The sequence below is a fragment of the Pelophylax lessonae genome, assembly GCF_965119305.1.
Source record: "Pelophylax lessonae genome assembly, chromosome: 6".
In the NCBI taxonomy this organism is placed as follows: domain Eukaryota; kingdom Metazoa; phylum Chordata; class Amphibia; order Anura; family Ranidae; genus Pelophylax; species Pelophylax lessonae.
The window spans coordinates 252686770-252709978 of NC_138773.1; the positions used below are offsets into that span (position 1 = coordinate 252686770).

The window sequence follows — 23209 nt, forward strand, 5'->3', positions numbered from 1 at the left end:
GGTTCCTATGAACTGGCCGAATTTTGATTTGTCTATGGCTGGCCTTAGTGCCAGTGGTACAACCACTACTAAATGACAGATTCCTGACCAGTTTCTGTTTGTAAACAAACAGGCCAGGGATCCTGCGTGATGTCATTGACCAAAAATGGTCAGGATCATTTTCAACCCTGAACCCCATCCTTATTTTTAAGAAATATAGACAACAGGTACATGCACCCAAAATTATTTTAATAGGTCTTGTTACATATGTGGGTTTTTTATTTCTAGAATAAAAGGTTTAGTTTTCTATGTGAATAGGAGTAGTCTCACATCTACCACCTCTATCTCTCACATCTACTACCCCCCCCCCCCTCCCATGGGGATATTGAAACTTTAGAACAATAGGGAAGTTAGAAGATCGGTTTTTTAAGTGTATTCATTGGAATACATGGATTGGGGTTGAGCCTATATCCACCTTGGTGTTTGAATATTTGTTGTGTATTAGATAGTAGAGTAGCTCCCCCACCTGATTACAGGGAGAAGTGTTCAAACCTTGTAATGTGGGTTTTTTTGTGCACCCAAAATAATCCCATGATTCTTAGCAAGTGATACTGAGTAGCTCAAAACAAATAAGCGAAGTGATGTGCATTCGCAATGTTCATGTGTGCAGATGACAAATACAAATCCAAAACCAAAATGTAACAGAACAGATAGAAAAGGATTGAAGTACCCCAATTCATGGTCAGAGTGGAGCTGAAGAACTGATGGATCAGTGTCCCAATGCAGTGTCCTGATTGGTTGGCAGACAACCACGCAGCATTAGCGGAAAAGGTCAAACGTTAGTTAAGCAAACAAACCAAACTTGTTAAATATTACACATAAGGCAGTTAGAAGGGGTTAGACGAGAACAGCTTTCTGTGGTTAGCAACATAATGAAATATCATGTAGTAAAGACAAATATAATACATATCATATAAATACATTTAATCAAAGAATCATCCAGAGCCGATTTCTACTTAGAAAAAAAAATATGCTTTAGAAACATTGCCAACAACACAATTTTACTTGAACACAGTAAATCATTTTCAGTAAAGTGAATCTGACCTGTACAGTAAGAAGGGGGATTAAAGAAAAACCCATAGTTTACCCATTCAGAGCAAGTTCCCTGTAATCCCCCTTTTTCTGCAGCACACTCACCTTTTCTTTGCTCGCCCCGATGCTCTGTTCAGCTCCTGGGGGCAAAGAAAATATCTGATACTTCTAGGTATGGAGGACCATGTGACCTACTCCATATGACAGTACAGGGCCTAGGCCTGGCATGGTTATGGTCACCATACGAGTTATAATCTGACCATGAAATCAACTTTAGGTTTGCAAAACAATATGAGGAGCTACCTAATCTATCTAATCAATTTGTATCCAACCAGGCAAGCCCTTGAACTTCCAAGTTGTTGGTGGATCTAAAATGAGAATGTACAATCAGACTGTCATGGGTGCTCAACCTGTGGACCTCCAGCTGTTGCGGAACTACAAGTCCCATGAGGCACTGCAAGGCTGACAGTTACAAGCATGACTCCCAAAAGGAGACTTGAAGGGTGATGGGACTTGTAGATCTGTAACAGCTGGATGGCCACAGGTTGAGCACCCATGCGCGTACTTGCGTGGTGAACTTTAGGGCCTAATCACACCAGATGCACAGTCCCAACACAGAGACAAGGCAAACTGCCTGTTCAATTAACACCATTGCGTTGGGGTGGTGTAATTGAGTAGGACACTGAACAACATTGAAATGTGATGCGGTAAATAAACATAAATGTCATTTTATTAAAAGAAAAAAAAAAAAGTAAAAATGTGAAATGAACTGTAATCAGCTTATCAGCACTGCGTACTCCACAGAGAACACCACTGGCCACAATAGAAAGCAGCTGCTGCTGTGAATAGGCCCTAACATAAAAATAATCTTTAGCTGTCTAAACTAAAACTTGAGCAACTCCCAGATAACATGGGAGACTTCTGTAAGTGAACAATTGTTTTTTTTATGTGCTGCTGGGTGTTGGGAAATAAAGTGAACCTGTTTTATGCTGTTTTGAACACAAAACTAAAACTGTAATTAATTGCAACTAACCAATCATTAGCAGTGATGTCTGTTTTCACCTGATCTGGCCAGTAACACACCTCCTGAATTAGAGTGCCCCCACTCTGGATGAAGGAGCACAGGGGCACCTTTGGAGAACAACACTGACAGTCTGGGGGGAGGGGAGTGTTAGATGTACTAGCAGATTTAGATACACTAAATTGAAGCTGAACTCCGGGACACATTTTTTAAGCAGTTACAGTAATCAGTTTAACTTTTGGGAAAAAGGTTTTACACAAATAAATAAAAGTTGATTATTATAAGCACCCGTCAGTGGTAAATTGTTTATTTTAACCCTCCAAATACTACATCTGCAGGACAGCTTGTTCTTTAGATAAACAATACTTACTGGCAGGATCACCAGGTGAAAATAAGGCAAAGAAAGTTTAAAAAAGAAAACAAATGCAGCCATCACATCTAAAAATTGGTAAGTTGCAATCTAATAAAGGGTTGCTTTTGGGTTTAATATCGCTTTACGTTTTAGGTAGAGTAGGGAGTAGTTAGAACCTCTATCAAGATTTTATTGCTATAAATGGTGATAGCCATGCTAAAATAATATCAAACACATAAACTTAAAAAACATATATATGTATAGAGAGAGAGAGAGAGTTCATTAGAGTGACATAAAAAAAGGTGACTAAAGTTCCTCCGTGACTCCAAATTCCAATTCAATGCTGTGCACACTGATCCACACCTCTGTGCCACTATTCACCACCAACTAGTTTGCTCACTCACCCGAGCCCCTCCAATATTGAGCGTTATAATCCACTCCTTAGGGATATTGGATCCACTGTATTACTCAACTTGTCCTTCATATCTCCATCCAGAGCTAGTGTATGTTATATTCTTGCTCTACTCCTCATCAGAATGCTCATACAATAAAGAAGATACTATCATTGCGCAACATGCTTCTTCCATAAAATTCACAATTAAAAGGTGTTTTATAGTGTTTAAAGTGCCGACATTTACTAGTGCCCTCCGACCGGCACTAAGTCCATCCAGCAACCACAAGTCTTTTGATGCACCGCCGCTCCAATAACTGGGGCCAGCGTGCGGCCCAATTCACAGCTGTGTGGTGCATAAACCAAAGGTATCATGCGTGTATTGCGTCCTGATGATGCATCTTCATGCGAAACATGTCGAGGCATAGTGACGCAATACACGCATGCTACCTTTTGGTTTATGCACTAAACAGCTGTGAATTTCGCCTGCCAAAGTTATCGGAGCGGCGGTGCATTAACAGACGTGTGGTTGCTGGATGGACTTAATGCCCTTAGTCAGAGGGCACTAGCAAATGTGAGTTAGCAATTTTAACAATATAAAACACGTTTTTAATTGTGAATTTTATGGAATAAACATGTTTTACGCAATGGTAGCACCTTCTTTATTGCATGAGCATTCTGGTAAGGAGTAGAGAAAGAATATAACATACACTAGCTCTGGATGAGATATTAAGGACAAGCTGAGTAATACAGTGGATCCAATATCCCTGAAGTGTGGATTATAATGCCCAATATTGGAGGGGCTCTGGTGAGTGAGCAAAATAGTTGGTGGTGGATAGTGGCACAGAGGTGTGGATCAGTGTGCACAGCATCGAATTGGATTTTGGAGTCACAGAGGGACTTTCACAGTCACCATTTTTATGTTAAGCATACGGAATTTTTAATATATTTTCTAAGTTTATGTGTTTGATATTATTTTAGCACGGATATCACCATTTATAGCATTTGTCATAGTTTCACACTTCAGTGAGAATTTTTAAAACTGCGGCAGATTTATAAATCATTTTTGGCATTATTTCTGTTGTGCCAGTGATACACACTTCACAAGGATTTTATTGCTGCCTGTGACTCCATTGTTGAGGTAAATGCTCCGTTGTTTGGAAAACAACCAAAGGTGGGGTTTGCTATTACGTTGGGGTAATGTCTTTTCACTTCCTGTTGTGTGTCAGAAAGGGAAAGAAAGTTGAAATTCACTCATTGGAGGCATCTACTTGACAATATTTTAGTGTAGAATTTCACTTTATTAAAGATCAAACCTTACTGCTGATCACATTCATAAGAGATGCATGCCATAGCAAGAGACAGATGGCATCATTCAAACAAAAAAAAATAAAGTCAAAGGATCTTCTTTGCTCCACATGTCGCTGCATGTCCAGTTCACAAGCCTACTGCTTTTACATTCATACTGCGGTAAGCTTTGTATCTATCCCTACTGGTCATGTCTACGGTTATAAACACTAGGAACGACCTGCTATCAGTCCCATTCTATGCAATTCTATCCCATTCCTAGGCATTAATGTTCACCTCCATCATCATAGTAGTGAGCTCTTTCTATGATTCAAACCCCCCTCTCACATGCTCTCACTCCCACCTGATACAGTAATTTGGACCTCAGCATTAAAAATGCTCTTTTAATATAGCCAGCATGAGCACAGTTTAAAGGAGTACTTTAATACTGGCTATTCAAAAAAATAGAATAATTTGCTGCATTCCTGTGTGCAGTATTCATTTAACCTAAATCGCTATAACATCTTTATTTTACAAACAAACATTTAATGCAAATTGCACCCATTGCACTGATGTTACAACATTATGGGGGTTTCTAAAGATAGAGAATAGCAGAAGCCGTTTACCTTCATACTCTCTCTGACTGAGCCTCCACATTGCCCATTTGAAGAAAACAGACAGGGCAAGGGGTGGGTGGGTGGGTCACTCCGATAACTTAAGCTGGCTATAGATGGAGCAAATCATGGCAGTTGAGCAGGGAACCTGCCAAGATTCAATTCATCAATAGGTAGGCTGGTTGTACTGAAGTCGATCCATCAATCGTCTTCAGTGGAACAAGCCTGTCTTGATTTTTTTTTTGCATGCAATTACTGCCAGCAGCTATTGCTGCTAGCAGTAATTATTGTGTTCTGCCGTTAGAGAAGACTCCCCGCTGGCAGAACGCAATAGTACTGCGGGAGAGATTCACAGTCAGTGTTTATGGTTGCGGGAAGGAAGGAAGTTGCAGTGCACTTTACTTTGCAAGTTAAAGCACATTATACCACACCTCAACGTGCACTGCTGTGTCTTGACGATCATTTTTACTGATCTCAAGGTAAAACACATCTGGCAAAAAATTCAAATGTGTGAATTGGCTCTTATTAAGTTCCAAGAGTGGGCATTTTTAGCTTGAGCTGCTGCACGCTGCAGGTTATTTTTCCCAGTAAACCAAGTAGTAAACATGTGTAAAGAAGTCCACAGCGCTAAATGCTGACTGGAAATCAGTAAACATCAAAATGTCTATGTGGAATATTTCATATTTATCAGATTAAAATAAAATAACCTATTTGAATAGAATAAAGAATAAAAATATATTAAAATATATTAAAAACAAATGTGAAAATTCTATAAAAAGTAAAACATATGTGAAATTGCCTTTAAACTGGTGTTTAGCTTTTTGTTAAGCCAAAACATTCCATGTGGTACAAGGAATCCTTGAGAGCATGGGCTTCTGATTCCAAACATACCTAAAATGTGGCATTTACACAGGAACTGTGAAAGATTTTTTTTTTTTTGGCCGGAGAAGACCTCTATTGCAAGACTACCTGTGTTATTTACAGTCTTTCCCATACTTGCGTCTCAGGTCTCAGGAGACACCATGCAGAACAGATATGAAGTCACAGTTTGATAATCCTTAGCAAAAAAAGCCACCTAATTTCTAACATCACAAACTCCAGCTTTGCAACAATCAGGCTGGTTGTGTAACTCACTGCAGCTGTCCAGTTTAGGAATCAGCATATTTAAGACATATTTGAAAAACAGAAATATGAGAGAAGACAGCGTCTTTTTTCCCAGATGGTATCAAGAGACGCATTACGAAATTAATCACTTTTGCCTGTGCTTACAAAACAGTTTATGTTAATGCGGATGGGAGTTATGCGTGATGGTGCTGAAAAGTCTTTATTAACAAGCGTCTGGATATTCACAGTATGCTGGGGGATTCTAAGGTAAAAAACAGCTTTCCACTGTTTCTGAACAAACATGACTTAACAAAAAAGAACCTTGCGTAAAAATGGGCTTTTTGACTTACCGTAAAATCCATGTCTCTGAGTTCATTGACAGACACAGCTTCTCCATTAATCAGAACTATAGGGTTATTTTGCCCCTACAGGAGTAGGAGACTAGGCAGAAAAAAGACTTGGCTACGCCTACGGGCAGTCCCAGGTGGTATACTCCCCCTCTCTGCTAGAGGTCTTCAGTATATTAACAAGCAGTATATTAACAAGCAGTGTCAGAAGTATTAAAACTCCATAGAGGGGTGGATGCTGTGTCTGTCAATGAACTCAATGAAATGGATTTTAAAGTCAAAAATCACATTTTCTCGTTCATTGATGGACACAGCTTCTCCATTCTTTAGAACCAAAGTAACGTCCCCAAGCAATGCCAAACATGAGGGGTGGGACAACAAAAAACCCAAGACTAAACTAATAGCCAATCGGGTACACTAGGAGCTCAACAACTGGAGTCAACCTGACCAATACACCCCCAAAAGAGGAAACAACGCCTTTAAACAGCAGCCAGCAAAACTTTGCGGCAAAAGGAAGAATCCACAGATACCAACACATCCACTTTATAGAATCGGTAAAAGTGTGCACCAACGACCAGGTAGCCGCCTTGCAAACCTGTGCCACTGACGTTTGATGACGGAAGGCCCAGAAGCACTAAGTGCTCGAGTAGAGGGCGCCGTTACGGGTAAAGGAAGAATCTGACCCTTAATAGAATAGGCTGAGCCACCGTCTGTCTGATCTATTTGGAAATGGTCGCAGATGAGGTGGACAGCTCTTTTCTTGGCCCATCCGTGATCACAAACAGCGAGTCTGACCTCCAAAAAGACTCTGTGGCTGCGAGATACACCGAATCGCCAGAACCACATCCAGGGTATGCAAATCAAAATTCTTAGGATGTTTAGGCCTGGCACACAGGGAAGGCAACACAATGTCTTCATTCAAAGGTAAATCAGAGAGAACCTTAGGAAGGAATGACAGACGTGGGCAAAGAACCACCTTATCTTGTGGATCACCAAGTGGGGGTACGACAAGACAACACCGCCAGTTCCAACACCCTGCGAGCAGAGGTGATAGCCATCAAAAAAGGTCACCTTGTGGGACAGCATAAGCAGGGGAATCTCCCGAACATTTGCAAAGGAAGGCTTATGGAGAACTGAAAGCACCAAGTTCAGATCCCAAGGCAGTAAAGGAGACCGCACCAGTGGAGTCAGATGTCGAACCCCTTAAATATAAAAAGGTATTCACCAGGGAGTGCGAGGCCATGGGCCGCTGAAAGACGACCGCCTAGGCAGACACCTGACCTTGATGGTACTCAAGGCCAACTTCTACTCAACACCTCATTGAAGAAAGGTCAAAATCCGAGCTAGCGAAAAAAAAGGAGGGTGAATGCCAATCGATTCACACCACAAAATGTACGCTTTCCACGTACGATGGTAGATTTTTCTAGAGGTAGACTTCCTAGCCTTCAACGGTGTCGGAATCATTGACCCAGGCAAACCTCCATCCTTCAGCACCTGGCTTTCAACACCCAGGCCTTCAAGCCAGTGACTGCAAAGCAGGATGGAAGATCGGCCCTTGGGACAGCAAATCCTCCCTAAAAGGCAGTCTCAAAAGTATGTCGCCGACCAATCGCACCAGGTCGGCGAACCAAGACCAGTGAGGACAGTCTGGGGCCCCTAGAATGATCAGAATCTCTTCGGCCTTGATCCTGCGTAAAAGCCGTGGCAGAAGATTGAGAGGAGGAAAAGCGTAAATCAGACGATACTGGCCCCACATGGCCACCAGAGCGTCTGTGGCATCCGCTAGAGGATCCGGTGACCTTGCCACAAACCTCGGTAGCTTTCTGTTGAGCCATGGCGCCAACAGATCCACCTCGGGGGAGCCCAACCATAGACATACGTAGCTGATGAAACGTTCAGGTGAAGCAACCACTAGCCTTGGTCAAACGCCTGCCGACAGATAGTCGGCCTGCCAGTTTTCCACTCTTGCAATATGTACGGAAGAAAGGGCCAGAACGAAGCGTTCTGCCCACCGGAGGATTCCCGGCTGTTTCCAGGGCTGCCCACACACTCTGTTTCGCCATGGTGATTGACATAGGCCACCACCGTGGCATTGTTTGACTAAATCTATACCAGTAACCCCCGGAGACAATCCTTCCAGTGATCCAGGCACAGCCTGATCGCCCAAAGTTCCAAGGCATTGATCGATAATCTGGACTCTTTCAGCGTCCAACAACCCTCAGCAGAGCTCAGTCCCAGGACAGACTGGCATCCGTGGTGACCACTTTTCAATACCAGTGGAGAAAGGATTTGCCCTGCCAAAGAACCTGGAAATGATCAACCAGCCAGTGGCCCCGTGGTTTCCCAACTCAGCCGAATCCGATTGTCCAGAGACCTTGGACACTTGTCCCATTTCACCTGGATCTCCCTTGGAAGGGACCTCATATGAAACCGTGCAATCGGAACCGCCTCGAAAAAGGTAGATACCAGTAGGACTAGCACCTGCATGCAAGTCTGGAGGGAGGACCACCTGCTGGACAGCAGTAGAAGAATCGCAGCATGCAAATTCTGGAGTTTGTCCAGAGGAAGGAACACTCTGGCTAGATGGCTAGAGCTGAATCTAGAGTCAGACCTAGATAATCCAATTTTCTGAAAGTAATCAGAGCAGACCTCTGTTAATTCAGAGTCCAACGAAACTCTTTCAGGACCTGTATAGTGATCCCTATGTCGTCCATTAGGGCAGCAGAGCACTCCGCTTGCCAGAGGAGGTCATCCAGTGAGCCCAGTACTGCAATCCCCCGCTGTCATGGCAATGCCAGAACCGGGGCCAACGCTTTGTGAAGACCCGAGGAGTGAAGGCAAGAGCCAAGGGTAAAGTCACGACTGGAAATACTCCTGTCCCGCAGCAAAACAGAGGAAGCGCTAGAGTTGGGCACAAGTTGAAATGTGCAGGGAAGCATCCTCTAAGATAGAAGCAAGAAAGTTCCCCTGAGGAAGGGATGCCACCACCGTGCGGATGGATTCCATTCTGAACTTCCGTACCCGCACAAAGCAGTTCAGAGCCCTAAGGTTCAATATTAGATGAAACTAGCCTCCTTCTTTGGGATTGTGAACAGGCTTGAATAAAAGCCTTGAAGCCATTCTGATACCTGAAGCAACAGGTAATGCACCGCCCAAAGAAGAGCCTGAAATCGGTCCAGGACACATATTGGCAGGAAAGAACCTTTCCGGAGGGCAGGAACCCAACCTTGACTTGTAACCAGACAGTAACACTTTGTGGACCCCTTGGTTGTTTACCAAGGAGGTCCGCGGGCCCAGAAAAAACAGCGAAAACATCCCCCCACCCCAGGCATGGGTGAGGGCGCAACTTGAAGCTGAAGGAGCCTTTTCTGTGGTTCTAGAAAAAATCCTCCCCTTGGCTTGCCAGACTAGGGCCCTTGGAGCGTCCTGAGGAGGGCTTAAAACTTCTTGTGACCCAAGAAAGCCGGGCCACGTCTGTGACAAGGTTCTTTTTGCTTTACTGTGGAAGAAAGGTACCCTTCACCCCTGCGAGACACTGAATGTCGTCAACCAGGGTAGTCCCAAGCCGGTTAACCACCTTGAAGGAGTAAGGCATGCCTAAGCCCACTGCCGAAACAGGCAGCTTAGAAATCAGGGAAGCCGCAGCCAAAGAGGCATCACAGATAAACTGCAGCCCCTAGACCAAATGGTCCACCAACTGAGCCAAGGCAGGGGAACATGCTCACCCTCTAGGTCATGGCACAAAAGCTTAGCCTACTCAGTGTTTGTGACATTAGGCAATGGCCAGGACTGGCCTAAGCACCGAGCTAGCAATTGAGAACATAATGCGAGCCACAGCCTCTGCCTTCCTGTCAGCCAGGATCCTTTAAGGCTGGAGATTCCTCTACCGGAATCATGGTTGCCTTGACCAACCTGTAGAAAGTTGGGTCCACCACTGGTGGAACAGTCCACTTGTGGAGTAGCAACTCCGCAAAGGGGTACCTCACATCAAACCATTTAGGAACCACAAGGAGGCGGTTTGGACGCTCCCATTCAATATAGACCAATTTGTCAAAATAGGGAGATATAAGGACACATTTTTGTCATGTGAGACAGCTAATGAGTGCCAAAAAAGAAATGGCCACCTACGCACCCGCCTCAGCTGCACCCTCCATCTGCAAAGTCTCCTGCACGGATGTAATCGTTGCGTCAACCAGCGCCTCTCAAGCGCAGCTACAGCTGTGGAGGAAACATCCTCACTAGCTGACAGGTCAGGGAACGTGGCTACTCACCCCACAGGGTGGGCATGTCTGAGGCGACAGAGCCAGATTCATGATCTGGCAACAGAATAAGCAGGGGAGAACGCTACCAGAAAACACAACAAAACACAGAGGGGGCCGCCGACTGAGGCCCCACACAGAAAGCACCGTCTGAGGCCCTGCACAGAGGGCGCCGATTGATGACGCCCCTCCAAAGGCCCGCAGAGGATGCAAAAAAAGTCCCTCAAAAGGGGGGGGCGCCCGCTGCCATCATCTCTCTGATGCGGGTAGTCTCGCAGTCAGAATCCCCCTGGAGCCCCACAACACCGCTGGGAAGGGCAAATTACAGCATGATGGCAACTATGGCTGCCAGTGACCAGGATCACCTCCACAGTACCACTCCTTCAAAAAGGGGGTCCGGCTCGGCCATGCGGCCTAAATTTTCAGACGCCCAGCCTAGAGTGCGCGGATCTGAGGGGACCAGGGTCGACCAAGGCAGCGGAGGGGAGGGCAAATGCCTGAACGGAGAGCAGCGGCCTTAGCTGCTCACTAGGGCCTCCCCACAGAGCATCCAGCCAGTAGGCCGCAAAGCCGTGGCCTAAATTACCAGTGGGTCTGACCACGTGTGAACGGCGGACCCGTGGAAGTCCAGGTTGGAGGCGAACCCTGGAGGGATGACCACCCAAGGGAGTACCCGCACCCCACTTACCGTCCAGGAAAGAGGTAAGGGGCCATCTACTTACCGCTTCAGCGTGCGGATAACGTTCCCAAGACAGAATTTCCTTGCCACCGAAGTGGGGGGCTGTCGGCCAGGGTAACACTGAAGTGGACTATCAATGCCCGCTCATGTGTGTTCCCGCGAGACGTTCAACTCGCTGGCCGCCCTGGTCCATGGTGGGGACTGTCGCTGGCCAGACTGGGGGGACCACTGGATCTGGATTATCAAGGTCGTTGCCCAGTCTGGTAGTTGATTGTAGATCCAAGCAGGGAACTAGGCCCCGACACCTGATTAGGCAGAAAAAAAGCTGCGAGAGGGAGTATACCACCTGGGACTGCCCATTGGTGTAGCCAAGTCTTTTTTCTGCCTAGTGACCTACTCCTGTAGGGGGCAATATAACCCTATGGTTCTGAATAATGGAGAAGTTGTGTCCGTCAATGAGCGAAAGAAAAAAACTGTTTTTAAAAGGGTGAACAATGCTAAAAAAAAAGAGTGCTGAACGTTGGCTACTTTTAACAACCATTCCATGCAGCTAGTAGTATCTTGAATTTTTAAATATTTTATTGTTATATATTAATATATAATGAGGTCATATTAACATAAACATCCCACTTCCTTTGCTCAATGTCTGAAAAACAAGACCAACAGAGCAGGTGTATATGACATACCAATATTAAGAAAACATGGGTTTGGGTGACCTACCCCAGAATGGTCTTATTTCTCATAAAAGTAATTCCTATTGAAAATATAATTAAGGAGTTTAAAGCAAAAAATGGGGGCAGCTCCATATTTTTCACTTTTTAGGTTATATATCCTATCTCTTTTGGTACAAAAATGAGACAGCTCTGAGTGTTCAATCCTTTGTTTAGCAACAGAAGCTGCCTGTCAAGAATGTTTTAAAAATGTAAGATTGAAATTTCAAAATTTGCCATGCTTTATAGAAAAGATAATATATGTGTATGCCAAAACTGCTGAATCATGTGTTATTACACAGACAACAAATGGGTAAGGTACTTCAAAACCAAAGCTCTGAAAAAATAATTTACATTTTTGTTAGTTATCAAAAAGTTAGTAGAACTGGAGTTGCCTCTATTGCTGCTAGGCCTTCAAAACAGAATTTTCACCAGGGCTCATGGCATGTGTGTTAGATATGATATATTCTTTTTTTGTTACTTCACTATATAGAAAATACACACATAGTGCCTTGAAAAAGTATTCTTTTCCATATTTTTCCATGTTACAATCAAAAACAAATGTATAATATTGGGATTTTATGTGATAAACCTACAAAAACTGGCACATAATTGTGAAGTGGAAGGAAAATGATAAATGTTTTTTTAACAATTTCTACAAATAAATATCTGAAAAGTGTGGAGTGCATTTGGCCCCCCGAAGTCAATACTTTGTAGAACCACCTTTCGCTGCAATTCTAGCTGCAAGTCTTTTTGGTTATGTCTTTACATGCTTTGCACATCTAGAGAGTGAAATTTATGCCCATTCTTCTTGGCAAAATAGCTCAAGCTCTGTCAGATTGGATGAAGAGAGTCTGGACAGCAATTTTCAAGTCTTGTCACAGATTCTTACATGGATTTAGGTCTGGACTTTGAATGGGCCATTAGAACACGTGAAAATGGTTTGATCTAAACCATTCCATTGTAGTTATGGCTGTATATTTAGGGTCATTGTCCTGCTGGAAGGTGAACCTCTGCCCCAGTCTCAAGTCTTTTGCAGATTCTATCAAGTTTTCTTCTAAGATTGCCCTGTATTTGGCTCTATCCATCTTCCTATCAACTCTGACCAGTTTCCATGTCACTGCTGAATAAAAGGTCAAAAGGTTCAATTTTGGTCTCATCTGACCAGCGCACCTTCTTCCACGTTTGCTGTGTCCCCCTAATGGCTTCTCGCAAACTGCAAACAGGACTTCTTATGGCTTTTTTCTTGCCACTCTTCATAAAGGCCAGATTTGTGGAGTGTACGACTAATCGTTGTCCTGTGGACAGATTTTCCCACCTGAACAGTGGATCTCTGCAGCTCCTCCAGAGTTACCATGGGCCTCTTGGCTGCTTCCCTGATTAATCCTCTCCTTGCTGGGCCTGTCAGTTTAGGTGGACGGCCATGTCTTGGTAGGTTTGCAGTTGTGCCATACTCTTTTCATTTTCAGATGATGGATTGAACAGTGCTCTGTGAGATGTTCAAAGCTTGGGAAATTTTTTTATAACCTAACCCTGCTTTAAACTTCTCCACAACTTTATCCCTGACCTGTCTAGTGTGTTCCTTGACCTTTATGATGCAGTTTGTTCACTAAAGGTTCTCCAACAAACCTCTGAGGGCTTCACAGAAGAGCTGTATTTATACGGAGATTCAATTACACAAAGGTGGACTATATTTAGGGCAAGGCAATTGGTTCCACTAGATTTCAGTTGGGGGTATCAGAGTAAAGGGGGCTAAATACAAATGCACGCCACAGTTTTGAGATTTGCATTATTGCAATTTATCATTTTACTTCCATTTTTCACTTTGTGCTGGTCTATCACATAAAATCCCAAAAAAATACATTTCCGTTTTTTTGTTGTAACATGACATGTGGAAGATTTGAAGGGGTGTGAATACTTTTTCAAGGTACTGTATTAGCAAATAGATAGATAGAGATAGATTGATTATTATATATATATATATATATATATATATATATATATATATATATATATATATATATATATATATATAATCAACCTCACATACACATGTATGTGCTTTACATTTGTCTGGCATTTTTCATTAGCCAGCTATTCGTGTACAACGTATATGTCTGTTCATATTGCATTCACAGGGGATACAAAAAGCACAGCAATTGTGATACCGCAGACCCTCTGTGATGTATTGGGGTCTGTCACAGCACTAAAGAGAATGCTGTAATCTGTTTCTCATCCACTGTGAGATCCGATCCCCCTGTAGCATGTGATCCTAAGCAGGACCCGTACATGCTGGGTGTGAATGATCAGTATCTGGTAACATTGCCCACAGCAGAAAACATGTGCAGGAAATGGTACTATTGCTACAGGAAGAAGGCTAACACATCGGCTCTTTGGTAAGGAAGCAATCTGCATTTCCACTGGGATGTGGTACTGATAGTCTTGCCAAGATGTGACATGGCTGTAATTATGGGTTAATCACTGCCTTAGGCTCAGATGTGTCAATCCATGTGAAACCCACCATACGTCTAATATAAATTCAGCAGCCCAGCAGAATTGGGCAGGCCTGCTTAACCCCCATGCTCTGCAATGGCGGCTCCAGTCTTTTTATGTACTGGAAGTGGGTGAGGGGTGACATTGCAAACTAACCCCTTGTGTCACACAATCCATATTTCAATCTACATCACTCGGCTGTATCCAGCAATTAGAGATTTGACACTATTCCAGCTTGCTGCCCACCTATGTGATTCTAGTCCAGTCATAATACATTTACCCTTTAAGCTTTAAATACACATTAAAGTGGAATTTGCTTAAACCATGCCCACAAGAGAATTGCCTGCAGTGGTGAGAATGTGATTTTTAAATTATGCCAGTTCTACTTGTGGGCATAGATGAAAAATAGTTGGCGGCAGTCAACAAACAAATGGTTAGTCATAATTTAACTTCTAAGAAACTTCACTACAAGGCAAGCTAATTGCATGCTGACAGAAGCAAAGAAAATGAGATCTCATGTAACCACTCTTAATATCATAATTTGGAGACCACTTAAGAAAACTTCTATTATAAAAAGCAAAAAAAAATGTTTACACTGTGCAATTTTTGCAGTCTTATGGCTTCCCCTCTTTCTGCATTGCTCAACTACTGGACTGTTCTGAACAGGCAGAACTCCAACACTTCCTGATAGTGTCAGATATAGCTCACGCCCTCCAGCCTTTCCACATTCCTATTGGCCCATCACTTTGATGGACTGCCTTCCTGCCCAATAGAAATATTGAGTGAGGCAGAGGGCAGGGTGGACAAGGTTCATGACTTTAAGGCAGTGGCGGCATTTTGCCCATTCAGCATAGCCTGGCATTAGCCCATAAATGTATACATGTTAATGGACTCAATTCACTAAAGGATATTGTGTGCAAAATTTGGGTCATGTGACACTCCCCCCCCCCCCCCCCCAATTATCACACGTTATATTAAAAATGTCAATTCACTATCTGTTTATGCGGTATAAACCTCAAATCTCTTGGTAAATACTGCAAAAACATAAAAAATGTAATAAAGTGGTTCTAAAGGCAAAACCTCTTCTGTGCAGCAGCCCCCCCCCCTCAATAATACCTACCTGGACCCATCTTTACCCAGCGATATGCACGAGAGCGATGTGCACGAGAGCCTCGGCTCTCAGGGGAACTCTCCCTCCTCATTGGCTGAGACAGGAGCGGGAGCCACTGGCTGTCAATTACAGCCAGTGAGCAAATGAGGAGAGAGAGGGGGCAGGGCTGAGCCGCGGCTGTGTGTGTGAATGGACACGCAGAGCACAAAGCCAGGCAACTAACACTTTCAGAAGCAGTAAGAAATGACAGCCTGTGTACTTCTCTTGGGATAGGTTTTCTTTAAACAAATCTGTTGCTAGAATAAAAACTGTAAATAAGGCCTATCGGCAAAGTAAAGATTGTCCCGCCATAGGAGTTTTGAATTTTCCCTTCCTAACAAGCTAAAAGCTTGGAGAAGAATCTTTAACATCTAAGGAATCATTAACATCTAAGGCTGGTCAAAGACAGAGATTTTCTTTCCTGCAACCTGTGGATTGTTAGATTCCCTCCCACGGAACCATTGTGTTCTTCCAGCAAGGGGGTGGAGGAAGCCATCCCCACTGGGAGAACACAGTGATTATTGCTAGAGGTTATAACAGCCGCTGGCAATAATCACATGTAAAATCCAACAGGCTGGTTGTACCCAATTTGATCAATTAATAACTTGGGTACATTCAGCCTCCCATACATGATTCGAACAGTCTATTGTTGGCTTAAGACACAGAGTGTGGAATGCCTGGTTCTCCTCTGTGCTGTCTGGGTCACCCGCTGACCCCTACATCACTACAGTGACAGTGGAACAAACCACAGTGCTCAGTGATGGGTCAGGCATCTCACACATCCCCAAAGCATGTCAGGTGTTAAAGATTCTTCAGAAATCTTACCCTTTCAAGATCAGATTAAAGCAAATATTGGCAGCACACAGTGGATCTTTAAATAGTGTCTAAAAAGTTTATGAACGCAATCACATACCCGCTAAGAACTGCAACGTTTTGGAGCCACTCAAGTCCCTTTCATCATTACATGGCTGATGAAGAGGTCCTGCGGGGCCCTGAAACTTTGCAATTCTTTACTGTGATGTGATAGCCCTAATATCATTTTAGGATGCCATTTGAAGATCCATGGTGTGCTGGTGACATATACTTTAACCTTGTGTTGATACTAGAGCTGCACGATTCTGGCCAAAATGAGAATCACGATTTTTTAGCTTGGAATAAAGATCACGATTCTCTGTGTAACAAAAAAAAATTGGGATAACTTTACTGTTACGTTTTTTTTTTATTCATTAAAGTTTATTAATTGCGTTTGAAAGACTGCTGCGCAAATACAGTGTGACATAAAATATTACAACAATCGCCATTTTATTCTGTAGGGTCTCTGCTAAAAAATATATATAAATGTTTGGGGGTTCTAAGTACTTTTCTAGCAAAAAAAAATGATTTTAACTTGCAAGCAACAAGTGTCAGAGAAAGGTCTAGTCTTTAAGAGGTTAAACTTCCTTTCTCCCTGGCAGAGGGAAGGAAAAGATACAATGTAATCATTTTGTTTATAGTTACTGGGAGACTTAATGCTGGTTTGCGGGAGGAAAGATACAATGTAATCATTTTGTTTATAGTTACTGGGAGTTTTCCACAGCTGTTTTCTCTGCTCCCTCAGCTATGCAAAGAATCGAGAATATGTCAGGTTTAGATCGTCAGGGGGGGTGAATCGAGATCGCGATTTTCATACGATTAATCGTGCAGCTCTAGTTGATACCAGTTCCCAGCCGACAGTAGCTAAATCACCCCACCTGGGGTAAGCCATTTCCAGGAGTGTGTAGCATGGGAAAATTTTACTGGCCCTTCGAGATCAGACACACGGGTGTTAGGACAGCTAAGTATTGAGTCTGTTCTTTACAAGCAAGCCATATTTACAAGTTTTATTCTCTAGCGAAAGAGAAAATAGAACTAAGCAAACAATATGAAAAGTATGCACTGCCAGATGCCAATCTGTAAGAGGTAAATGAAAACATTCACTGCCATAGGACACACCAGGAGCCCACTGTGCCATGTCATTTCTTGGTCCTGAAAACCAGACCCATGCTATCTCACAATGCAATGCATTTCAGCTTATGATAGATCTGTTTGAGGCCCCACAAATTAAAACGAGTTAAAAAAAGAAAAAAAAAAAAAGGGGGTGGTCCCTCACACTAAACAGGAATTTAGTACCAGTATAAGGCAGGTCCATGCACTGCCTCGCAGCGACAGATGGTCACACAAGTGTTACTGACCAGCAACTGGTGGTGCAGAGTCTACATATTCTTATATTAGCTTTCTTTTAGAAGACAATTGACAAACTAATTAAACGCATGTTTTAAAGAAAATAAAAAGATATATGCTTTACTTCTTGGAAACTGTGTTTCTGGAACTGTAAAACAAGCACATGCAGGAGGTTAATACACATCACAGGTCACCACAATGTTAGGTACGATCATTATATTGGAAAGTATCTTCCATTGACTAAACCAGGTAAAGTGTGCTCAGAACCGCACTTTAGTATTTTAGGGATTGTGAAATGGTGCAGAATAATAAATATGCAATTGTCAAAACGAACAAAGCCAAACGATGGAAGATACCTTACAGACAGTTAGTAAAATTAGTAACAGAATTGTTAAAAAAAACATTTACTATAATTTGAAGACACTGCTTTATAATTCAGAACCATGTGCATGTTGTAAATAAACAGAAGTAAATAAATATCCAGGGGGTTCTCAAAAAAATATTCAGGTCCTTCGTGAAAGAAAAACTGAAGAAAGATCTGTTAAACACACAGAATCTGAGATATCTGGATTAGAATGTAATGCCACTAAAAATCAATCCTGGCTACAGGAGCATACAAAGAACTTAGATTAAAAAAGTGCACATGCTCTGTATTTGCTGCATAGCATTAACACTTTCCAGCAAATGTATTTTTCCTCCTATCTAAAAACTAGTATTTGTTTCTTTCCCAAAATATCTCAAATTCTGTCAAGCTTTATTAAACGATTACATATTCAACTGTCAATATAAGCAAAATGAGTTCATAAGGAAGACCTTCACCAACCATCTATAACTTCATTTTGGATGAAGGGCAATAAGATCAGGTTGCGCAGATAAACGTATTACCTCCGTAGGCGGATCCGTGCTGCTCAGCGGGGATCGATACGCGATCCCCGCTGAGCCTGCGGATGACAGCTCCATCTCCGCTTGCAGTGCGGAGAGGGAGGTGTCACATCCCCCGCTGCTCTCTTTGGGGAATCGGACGAGAGCGGGCCGCCTGTCCGCTCTCATCCGATCCCATCCCATCCGATCCCCAGGACGGATGGAAAATAGGGTTTCCATCCGTCCGGATTTCACGGACAGGATCGGATGCGGATGGCAGCGGGTGTCAGCGGACATGTCACCGCTGACATCCGCTGCTCCATAGGGCTGAATGGGGCATCCGATCAGATCCGCCTAAAAAACTGACAGGCGGATCTCATCGGACCGCCCGTGTGAAAGAGCCCAGTACCCCAGCAATACATACTCCGCTTTCCTTTACTCCCCAACTGGAAGTGAACAAAGGAGGCCCTTTGTAAGCTCTAAGGCCCCTTTCACATATGGAGTCCTTGGGATGGACTCAGTTTTTCTAAGCGGGGGATCGATTCACCGATCCCCCGCTGAGCAAGAGGATGACAGCTGTTTTGAGTCATTCTGAGTGCAGTGACACAGTTGTCAGGTCCCCATGCATCTCTATGGGGGAATCGGATGGGAACGGACCGTCTGTCCGTTCTCATCCGATCCGCTGGATGGAAAATAAGGTTTCCATCCATCCAGATTTGACAGATCGGATGCCCGCGGACATGTCTCCGCTGACATCCGATGCCCACGGACATGTCTCCGCTGACATCCGATGCCCACGGACATGTCTCCGCTGACATCCGATGCCCGCGGACATGTCTCCGCTGACAGCCGATGCCCACGGACATGTCTCCGCTGACAGCCGATGCCCACGGACATGTCTCCGCTGACAGCCGATGCCCACGGACATGTCGCCGCTGACATCAGATGCCGCACGGGGTGACCGTTCAGATCCGCCCAAAAAAACTGACAGGGGGATCTGAACGGTCCGCCTGTGTGAAAGGGGCCTTAGGCACAAAGTTGAGGACTCCATACCTGCCACTGTGACAGCATGGGGTAAATCACCAAGCATCTGAAAGATCACGACAGGAAGGGAGTGAATCACATGATGTACCATATAAAGTCATACAGGTTTTTTATTTTTGATGCCATTAGCTGAACAAGGCTCAATTGCGGTATGTATTGCAGGAGGCGTTAACAAGAGCCTGTAACATTTCTCTACATGGAAGAAGCACAGGCTTGCATTAAAGGTAACCTGTCATGAGACATAAAAATACAATAAATAAAAAAAATACACACAGATATAAAACAATACTCACCACACTGGTATCGCAAATCACTGCTCAGTCATATCACAAACCACATAAACCACATTTTACCAATAAAGTGGTCAATAATATACTTTGGAATTCTCTACCACGTTTGTGCTGAGCTATTTACTGAGGCCAGCAGGTCATACCGAGATATATATATATATATATATATATATATATATAGATATAGATATAGATATAGATATATAGATATATATATTTTTTTTTTTTTTTTTTAAATAAGGACAGACTTGTAATGTAATCAGACCATGCAATGTTTTTAGTTACATTTTTTATTATACAAAAAATATTTGAAAATTATACTGTATAGGTTACTTCACAGATATACAGTTTTCCTTACTAGACCGCTAGTCTGCTAAACCTATTGTTACAAATTGCTATACATTCATACAGCATCTGCTGATACTTCAGTGGAGTGAGGATAATAACGTGTTTTTTACAGGTATAAGTTTGTTCTTTCAGGAAGCCTCAGAGGTATCTTGTGACTGGTTTCCACAGATACCTCAAAGACGGAAGCATAAAATGTTGTGGGTGCATACACAGGGGCATATAATTGAGCAGCAAGCCACAAAAATCCCTATGTGGGTTTAAAGCGGAACTTCACTCTCTCAATCAAAATATACATTTTTTAATCCTTTTGCTGCTAGGATTAGTAAATAGATAGGAAAGTATATTATATTTATTTGTTTTAACCTTTTTTTTTTTATTTCTTTGGTTACTTCCTGGTCTCCAGGCCCAGGCAAATGAGGTCATACATCCCAGGAGTCTTCAGGAGAGGAGGAGGGGTTCTCTCAGTTAAGCACACCCTCCTGGCTGCATGTCTGAGCTAAGGACAGATGGATTGCAGGAAGTAAATGCTACATCGATCATCTGCCCTTACTGAAAATGGTCACGGCCAGAAATGCTAGGGGGTGTTGTCCAAAGTGATTTCTCATCAAACTAAAGCATGCAGACATTGATAGATGGGTGAGTATGGTTTGAACACTAAAGATTAATTAAATAGCATTTTTGATTTGTGGTGCTCAGATGCAGTGTATTTCTGCTTAGTAGATCTGTAACCAGGCTATGGATGTTCAAATATTAACATATTCTTGACAAGCAGTAAAATATGCTTTGAAAATAAAGCGTTACCAACCTCTGTAGCTACAAATACTATGGAGCTGCTCTGTGTTTACATTAGCGATAAAAAAAGACTGGCAGGCTGTCAAGGACACTGCAGGATCCCTAGACAGGTAAGTGCCCTAATAGTAAAAGTCAGCAGCTACAGTATTTTTAGCTGCTGCATTGTAATTTTTTGGTGGGGTGCAGGAGCTCTGCTTTAGGAATACCGTTCATAGCCTGGTCACAGTGCTTCTTTAAAGAATAAGTTCACTTTTTTGAAAAAAATAAATAAATAAATGCACATATTTTTGCAGGTGAAAAAAAGTGAATTTATTTATTTTTACTAGGAGCCTGGAAAGCATTACACCCGTGACCAGCAGATCGCAGGTTCCCTGCAGGACTCCTTACGGACTTGTCAGTGTATTTGTCTGCTCGTACATCGTACAAGCAGTCACACACTGACAGAAAGAGACCATGAACTACCGAGAACGATTAAAAGCGCCCTGGTAGTTCATTTAGAACTACAAACAGAAAGCCGCAAAGGCTGACGGTACTTGCAGTTTCCCATAAGGCCCCTTAACACATGCGGACCGTTCAGTTTTTCAGGTGGATCTGAACGGATGCCCCATGCATCTCTATGGGGCAGTGGATGTCAGTGGAGACATGTCCGCTGACATCCGATCTGATCCTGTCCGTCAAATCCGGACGGATGGAAACCCTATTTTCCATCCGTCTGGCGGATCGGATGAGAACGGACAGGCGGTCCATTCTCATCCGATTCCCCCATTGAGGACAGCGGAGACCTAACAGCTCCGTCTCCGCACACAGAGCGGAGACGGAGCTGCCATCTGCCTGCTCAGCGGGGAATTGGCGGATCGATTCCCCACTGAGAAAAACGGAGTCCGCCGACAGATCGGACAGCGTGAAAGGGGCCTAACTTTTTTTTTTTCTAGTGACAGCAAGTGGAGGGGTGGATCCCCTGCTGGCTGTCACTAGATGCAGTGGATCGGGGAGACGCTGCAGGAGTGGGAACGTTACATGCTCCACCCTAAAAACGGATGGAACATGTAACATGTTCCCAAAGGTGAACTTATCCTTTAGGACACATCATACAAAAACAGTCATCAAGTTCCTTCTTGACCCAAACTCTAAGCCTGAACTCATTTATCGGTGCCTTGAAATGACCAATTTTAACAAATAAATTACCATCTACCCAGACCCAATTATACCCACAAAACACCAAAATTGACTTACAGCCTTAGGTGGAGGTCTTCCTTAATTACTTCTACACAGCAGTTACAGTATTTACTGAACATTGTCACATACCTTGCTCCCCCGGTGCCATCTCCAGAATCCTGACTTCCAGCCTCACTCGGTGTGCTCACAGACTTAGAGGAGGGAGACGTAGGTGGAGGGACTAAATAGTGAAACAGACACGTATCCTCTGTTACTATTCGCAGGGGTTGGACCGCTTAAGATGTTTCCAAAGCAAGTTAAAGTGAGGGGTTGGTAAAAAAAAAAAAACATAACAAGGGATAACAGAAAGAGAAGGATGGCAAACCAAAAACATACATGGATGGAGATGAAGAATGGGAAAAAAGAAGGGAAGAGAGAGTTACCAATCACATGCTGGATTACTCATGCATTTGCATAAAACATGTTGGTGACACACAGGGGAGAAAGAATGAGAAATGAGGAGAGCTTTAGGACATTCCATTTTCTTAGTGACATTGCATTTTAAGGCTTGGGCATAAAGGCAGAAGCTAGATGCAAAGCTATCATCCCATCTCCTTCACAGCATTAGGTTTATTAGCTAAAGTAGAACTATGGCCTCCATTTAAAGGATAACTAAAGGTTTTTTAAATATCATTTTGGATAGAGTAAATAGGATTAGAACCCGTCAGGTTTTTGCTGCTGTCTGTGTCCCTGTTAGGGAGATTCACCCTCTATTTATCCTGATGATGATCATTATCAGTGGGAAAGAAACTGCTAAAAAATCTAAAAGTTTACCAGTAGAACAAGAATAGAGGAAATGGGAACACTTGCTGTGAAGACAACTATCCAAGAGGGGATTTCCCACACTTTGGAAAGTTTTCCTCACTTCCTGTTGTAGCTACAGGACAGGAAGTAAAGGTACATTTCTTAAATGAAGCATTGATGTTGCAGGAGATAGATTTTTTTTGGGTTTTTAATGAGGCTTGTGCATCATATGGTCAAT

The 23209-nt window shown here is 43.2% G+C and overlaps 1 protein-coding gene across 1 annotated transcript in view; it reads right to left on the reverse strand.

Annotated features, from left to right (window-relative positions):
* DYNC1I2 (dynein cytoplasmic 1 intermediate chain 2) overlaps positions 1-23209 on the reverse strand; it is a 225430-nt gene that overhangs the window by 109748 nt on the left and 92473 nt on the right. Inside the window, exons 5-6 of the mRNA XM_082260314.1 lie at positions 22318-22408; positions 710-769 (exon numbers count right to left, since the gene is read on the reverse strand). Of these exons, the coding sequence (XP_082116440.1) occupies positions 710-769; positions 22318-22408 (151 nt within the window). The remainder of the gene's footprint in view (positions 1-709; positions 770-22317; positions 22409-23209) is intronic.